We start from the raw sequence: 6,453 nt of genomic DNA, 5'->3' as shown, positions 1-6,453 counted from the left end.
ACCAATCTGCTGTGTTGAAGCTGTTAAAATTTGGGGTAAGGAGAGAAGACAAGCCTGTCATAAGTAAAAGAGATAACTGTAGAAGCCACTCAGGTGCCATGGTCAGAGGCCTGCCTCTGTAGATTCATGACATACATGTAGTATAAGTAAAAGGTTTGAATCGGAGTCTTCTGCCTGCCTGAAATACTCACACGCCCCAACATTATGTCTAAGTCTTAATAAATTATGTAAATCTTACATGGGAATCTGGTTACATAAAGAAGAATGAACTCTCTTCTAGTAATCAGTCTGACATAAACAACATCATCTAATTTTCTAGATCACTTGTTGAATATTGAACCCAGAAAACTCAAGTGGACAGTACATTTTCTCTGTTCAAATAACGTGGTCTTGATAATTGCCTGCTGTTAGAAAATGCAATCAGTTTTCCATGTATCACAGGCCAAATTCTGAAAACATTCTAAAATAATCCTTGATTTTCTTCACTATGCATATTCATGTAATTTTGGATACTGTGACACCCTGATCAACATTCATTAATAATATGAAATCACTTCATTTAAAACATTTTGTTCTGTGATCCACAAATGACTAACATTTGGAAAAGTTTACATAATACAAATGATGTGCATGTTTAGTGTAAATGAAAGATTAAAATATGAAGCTGAAAGTATGCAAACATATGCACACAAACACTGAAAATCTATTAACTGAAATAATGATTTCATACCTTCTTTTCCTTGAAGTTTCTTCTAATTGTGTTCTACTTTGAGATTTTTTACACTATCATGTTTTCAAGTTGAATAAAATTACTAAAGTTCCTGGGAATATTTTAAATTTGCTGGTTAACACTTCTTTGTCTGGACAAAAGCTTTTTTTATTAAAGCTGATAAGGGTACTTATGTTATGGCAACCAGGTTTCTTTAGGACAAGGGAGCAATGCCTCTATGGAACACAGTGACCTATCTTTGGTGCATCAATAAATATATTTTGGAGCTGCCCATATATTTTGAAAATGTACTAAAAATGTGAAGTGTCCTTAATATTTTAGACAGAATATAATTTTTCTGCTTATAGGTGTTTTCATATATACATTTAAAAATTCAGCCAAAGTTATATTAGACATTCTCAAGCCTTTCTTGAAGTTATCTGAAGAGAATCACTGTAGTAGCTATCATATTAAGTAGAGCTTCTATAATCACTAGTGATATTTGGGGAAATCTTGTAGTAATTAGCAAAGAATGTAAGTTTATAATCATTCTCAGAGCACTAGGATTTTTTTCCTCTCTCTCTATGTATATCTTCTTTAACCCAGGAAATTTACAGGATAATAAATAAGTCTCATTATCTTTATGGGTGCTTTTATTTGGACTACTCTAAGACCATTTCTTTTTGGACAAAGAAGAGAGGTGGGCATCACTCTAGAGTCAAATGTCAACCAAAATTAACTTTAATATTAAATTCTCCGTACCAGGAATCTTCCTATATTTGTATTTTAAATTAGTAAGAAGATGTGTATATAAACTTAGTTGTGAAAGACAGGAATCATTGTCAATTCAATGCAATAACTTAAATTGTGTTTAATACATATTTTCCCATATGGTACTGGGGTTTGAACCCAGAAGGTATTGATCTATAGCCTTAGCCTTTGATTTTAAATTTTATTTTAAGGCTAGCCTTGAACTTTCAATCTTCCCATCTTAGTCTCCCTAATAGCTGTAATAGGCATGTTCTACCACACCCAGCTGTAATACAAATTTTTAAAGTGTTTCCAGAAATATGTATCGACCACTCAGGAACTTAGGGATAGAGTCTCCATATATTTTACTGGAAAAATAACTTTTACACCCACAAGCATTACAAACTCTGTTTAAAGATTTTCTAAGAACATCTCTCTCTAATAATAATCTTTCTGTTTTTATTTCAGCGATACAGTGTGGAAATGTCCATCAGACACCTGAAAAAGACAGAGCTGCTTAGTAAGGTTGAAGCTTTGAAGAAAGGTGGCGTTTTACTACCAAACGATCTCCTTGAAAAAGTGGATTCAATTAATGAAAAATGGGAACTGCTTGGGGTATTTGCATTTTTATTACTGTTTGTAGGTTATGTGTACATTTTTTGTGTAGTGAAGTACTCTATCTGTCTGATTTCTAATTTGAGGCACAAATATCTCTCTCTTTCAATTCACTACCTACATTTCAAACAAGCTATTCATGTTATTATGGGGAAAGCACTGCTTTTTCTCTTCTGTTGATTTTTTTTAATTCTGAGCTTGTCTCCTCTCAGATTTTAATAATTTTGGCTCTTTAATACATGAAAAAGTAAGTAAAATATGCCATGTATTATGGGAATGCACCAAGTCAACTATAATACAGTATATCTGATATACACTGACTGTCATGCTTGAATGAATGTTAATAGAATTTATTCTGAAGGTACATGTTAGAGACATCCACTGTTTAACTATTTACTGTACTCTTAAGAAGAAAAGTGGTGCTGTCACTACAGCTTTCAAGTCACAATAAAACCACCAAAACAAAGCTGCAAATTTGACCCAAAACTGAATGGTAGAATTAGATTAACATCTGCTTCGTGCCTCAGTTTCCAACTCACTTTGAACAAAAGAACAAAAAAAGTTTCATGTAATTCATTTCATGCAAATGATGGGCTAACTCTCTGCCAAGCCCTGAGATGCAAGGATTGGTAAAAGGCAAAGGCAATGTGGAGATTCTGTCACCCAGAGGCCAGGGTGCCACTGTTCAGGAGACACTGCTGTCCTCTTTCTGGAAGACAGCACAGAGAGAGAAGTTAACTTGTAGTTTTCATCAGCTTCTCTCCTAAATTGCCTTCACTTCAAATCAAGGGTAAGCTAAATTTGTCAATTACCTAAATGATTAATTATAACAGCTAAGTATGGGTGGTGTCAGTTATGGAGTATAATTTTTCAGGCTTTCCAGTTTTCTGCCTCTTTAAAAAAATTTGAAAAGAAATAATATTCCAAAAACATTTTGAATTAGAAGCTCTCCATGTATCTTGATGACTTGGAGAAATGCCAGTGTTCAGTTTATGCCATGCTTAATCTAGATGATTAAAAAACTGCAAGTTTAAGTCCTTGCTTCTCATCTAAATTCTCTTCACTCTGCAGTTGTACAAAGTAACTTAAAATGTTAAAAGTTCTTATTTTAACTGTATGTACATTGCCTCTTAATAATATTTAATGTATTTTACTTTATGTGTTTGGATTTATATCAGAACTTACTAAATTCTACAGAATTTACTGAGCTCAGACAAGAAAATGTGGTTGGTATGTGACATTTTAAAAGGTTGTTTACTAAGTAAAAAGAACAACTCTATATGCTTGACAGATAAAGCATAGTTTATATTGTATTTTAATATATCTTGTGCTAATTTGATAATTTTAGAAAAGTCTTTAAAGAACATTATGTATGTCACTGCCACAACAAACATTTCAAATCAACCTTATATTGATGAAAGACTATTTAACAATGTTTATGAACCAGTTACCTCAAAAATAGTTACCATTTTCACAACACTACCATTCAAATACAGTGTTCAGTTTTGTAATGATTTGGGGAGACAGTAAGGTAGAAGAAGGATATTAGCAAAACCTGTGCCATGCTAACACCACCAGGCACACTGTTTTAATTGGCATGATTACATTTTAATTGGCATGAAAAAAAATTAAAGACAAGAATTTTACTTCCAACAATAGTAAAATAGAAGGATATGGTTTTTAATATTACTTTCATCTAAGGTGAACAGTGTGGAATGGAAATACATTAGAATGAAATGTCAGTGGTGCGTACAGTTTAATCTGTGAAATTTTGTCCCCTGTGCTGCATATTACTCTGTCTCAATTGCATATTAAACAACCCTATCAAGGCAGGCATTGGCATCTGCTGTGCTGACACAAATTGTGAATTAAATGAAATTGATGTCCTCTGTCGTATATTTATGAAGACGGACCATTCTCTGAAGTATTCTGTTTATGAAGAATTTATGATTGCAAACTGTTCCCGAACAAAAAAGTGGCAATAAATTCTTTTTTGTGACCCTACCCTCCAAGGGCATTGATTTCACCTCCTGCTGCTACTTTTGTTACAGCATAAAAACAATAGCTAAATCTGGATTCCACTGAGAGTCTTCAAATTATCAATATTTGCACCATGAAAATACAAGGGTGTTGCCAAGAAAGGCTATTTTTCTGTTATGATCTCCTAAAGATACTATTTACAGAATACTACAGTAGATGAATATCTGTTCACTTAATTTTACTTGTGTTTTAAAGCTTATTTTTATGGGGTTAGCTTATCATAGTAGATTAAATGCTATTGATTTTCCAAAGAGAGTGCTTTCAAACAAAAAGAAAGAAAAAAATGGAAAACCAGCTTGATGGTATCTTCATGTCATAGTGGTTAATCTAAGTAGGCTTCTAATATACTGAGAGGGTTAGATAGATAGATAGATAGATAGATAGATAGATAGATAGATAGATAGACAGCCTGACAGACAGACAGACAGACAGACAGACAGACAGACAGACAGACAGACAGACATCATCCAAAATACAAAATGGGAAGAACTATGGGATTGAATAGTTTCCAAGACAAATAATAGTCAACAGCACCAAGGAGGCTACTTTTTTCTGAAAGTCCTCTGTCATATGGTTTGAGTAATTGTACTTCATAAAACAAAAAGAATTTAATTCTCTGCAAGCCTATTTTTGGCCTCTGTAGTGTACTGATTAAATTCAGATTTCTATTTCTTAAGCATTCTATGTATAGAAATTTTAACTGTAAATTCTTATCATGAGAATTCAAATGAATTTTTATCTGTGACCATACTGAACTTTTGGACCAAATCCCTTTTCTGCTACAGGAAGGTCTAAGTGAATGAGGTTTTCCTAAGTATCTACTGGCAGTCAGAACAACATGCACTGTACAAGCATTTGAATCCCAAATTGAACAGTGAGCTAATCTGATCTGAATTGTCACAAGTGAGAGGGAATGCGCAGCTGGGCACTTTCAGGTAACTCTTGTTATAATGTTCTTTTGCTTCCTAAACTAATCTATGTTTTTGTTTTGTTGCTGTTTGTTTTTTAATCTGCTGCATTAGAAAACTCTAAGAGAGAAAATACAAGACACAACGGCAGGGTACAATGGGTCTGGTCCACGAGACCTTCTCTCTCCTGAAAGCGGAAGTCTGGTAAGGCAGCTGGAGGTCAGGATCAAAGAACTGAAGGGGTGGCTGAGAGACACAGAGCTTTTCATCTTCAATTCCTGTCTGAGACAAGAAAAGGAAGGAACAATGAGTGCTGAGAAACAACTGCAATACTTTAAGGTAACAAAACAACAATCAAAGTTGATAAAAAGCTTTCTTAATGGTAGAGATGAAATATTTATCCAGTACATAAAGTATTACATCCATGTATCTATGTATCATAGTGCATTTAAATATTTCTTTGAATTTTTACTCTCCACATTTCTTACATGGTAATGTCTGTATATGTATAAAGATGAGCATAAACAAAGCAAATACACATTGTATACATTAAGTCTCTGTTGGTCATGTTTTATCCACTGAGGGAGGACTTCGGTAAATTAAAAGCAGATTGGAGGGCCAGGGAGATAGCTTAGTGGTGTAATGGCAAGGTTCTGAGCTCAATCCCCAGTAATAGATAGGTAGGTAGGTAGGTAGGTAGGTAGGTAGGTAGATAGATAGATAGATAGTTAGATAGATAGATTGGCAAGGACTCTGGGAGAACTCTGAAAGACAGACCTTAAATGTTCCATACATAACTTTGCTAAAAGTACTTCCACAAATTGATATGATAAAAGAACATGATTTAATTGAAGACATTGCTAAAAAAGGAAACAATTTTTATATATGAGTGTACTATATATGGAGGGAAGAAATAAAGTAAAAGATTGCTACATGATAGGGATATTCTAGTAGATGAATTTGATTGCAAGAAATCTTCCAGAATGAAAGGTCTTAAAGTGGAGAATAAGGACAACCGAGAAAGAAAGAACTTCTTGGGACCAAGCAACCATTTCTTTTCAAAGCTCTCAAGATTTTATTTGTCTCACTCCACTTAGCAATCTGTCAGAGAATTTAGTCACCTTTCATCTGCCAGATAAGCAAGGCTATCTTGCTAATTTATATAACCCCAGAGAAGGTACTGTTGAAGGTAAGATCACAGTATTTTTAATAAATTATGTGTATTGCACATCTATAAATTGTTTTCATTAAAACATCATTTTGCATGTAATTGACAAGACTAAACCGAAAATTAAGCAAAAATACCTTGTCAAGGCAAAAGGGCTTTAGTGTCTAAAATGGAACATTTGAGTGATCTGTTATTTCACTTTTGCTTGTCCTACCTACTCAAATCCCCACTGTCAGGAGATAGAGTCAGTCTTTAGATAGTTG

The 6,453-nt window shown here is 33.8% G+C and overlaps 1 protein-coding gene across 4 annotated transcripts in view; it reads left to right on the top strand.

Moving 5' to 3' along the window:
* The window catches only part of Akap6 (A-kinase anchoring protein 6), a 425,557-nt gene that overhangs the window by 324,429 nt on the left and 94,675 nt on the right, over nt 1-6,453 (top strand). For all 4 annotated transcript variants that reach the window (XM_023721810.1, XM_004637098.2, XM_023721809.1 and 1 more), the window contains 2 exons: nt 1,928-2,074; nt 5,137-5,361. In XM_023721810.1, the coding sequence (XP_023577578.1) occupies nt 1,928-2,074; nt 5,137-5,361 (372 nt within the window). The remainder of the gene's footprint in view (nt 1-1,927; nt 2,075-5,136; nt 5,362-6,453) is intronic.

Source organism: Octodon degus, unplaced genomic scaffold (genome assembly GCF_000260255.1).
Source record: "Octodon degus isolate 3935 unplaced genomic scaffold, OctDeg1.0 scaffold00086, whole genome shotgun sequence".
NCBI lineage: Eukaryota > Metazoa > Chordata > Mammalia > Rodentia > Octodontidae > Octodon > Octodon degus.
Note: the sequence above shows the minus strand (reverse complement) of the source record. Positions and strands in the feature narration are given on the sequence as shown.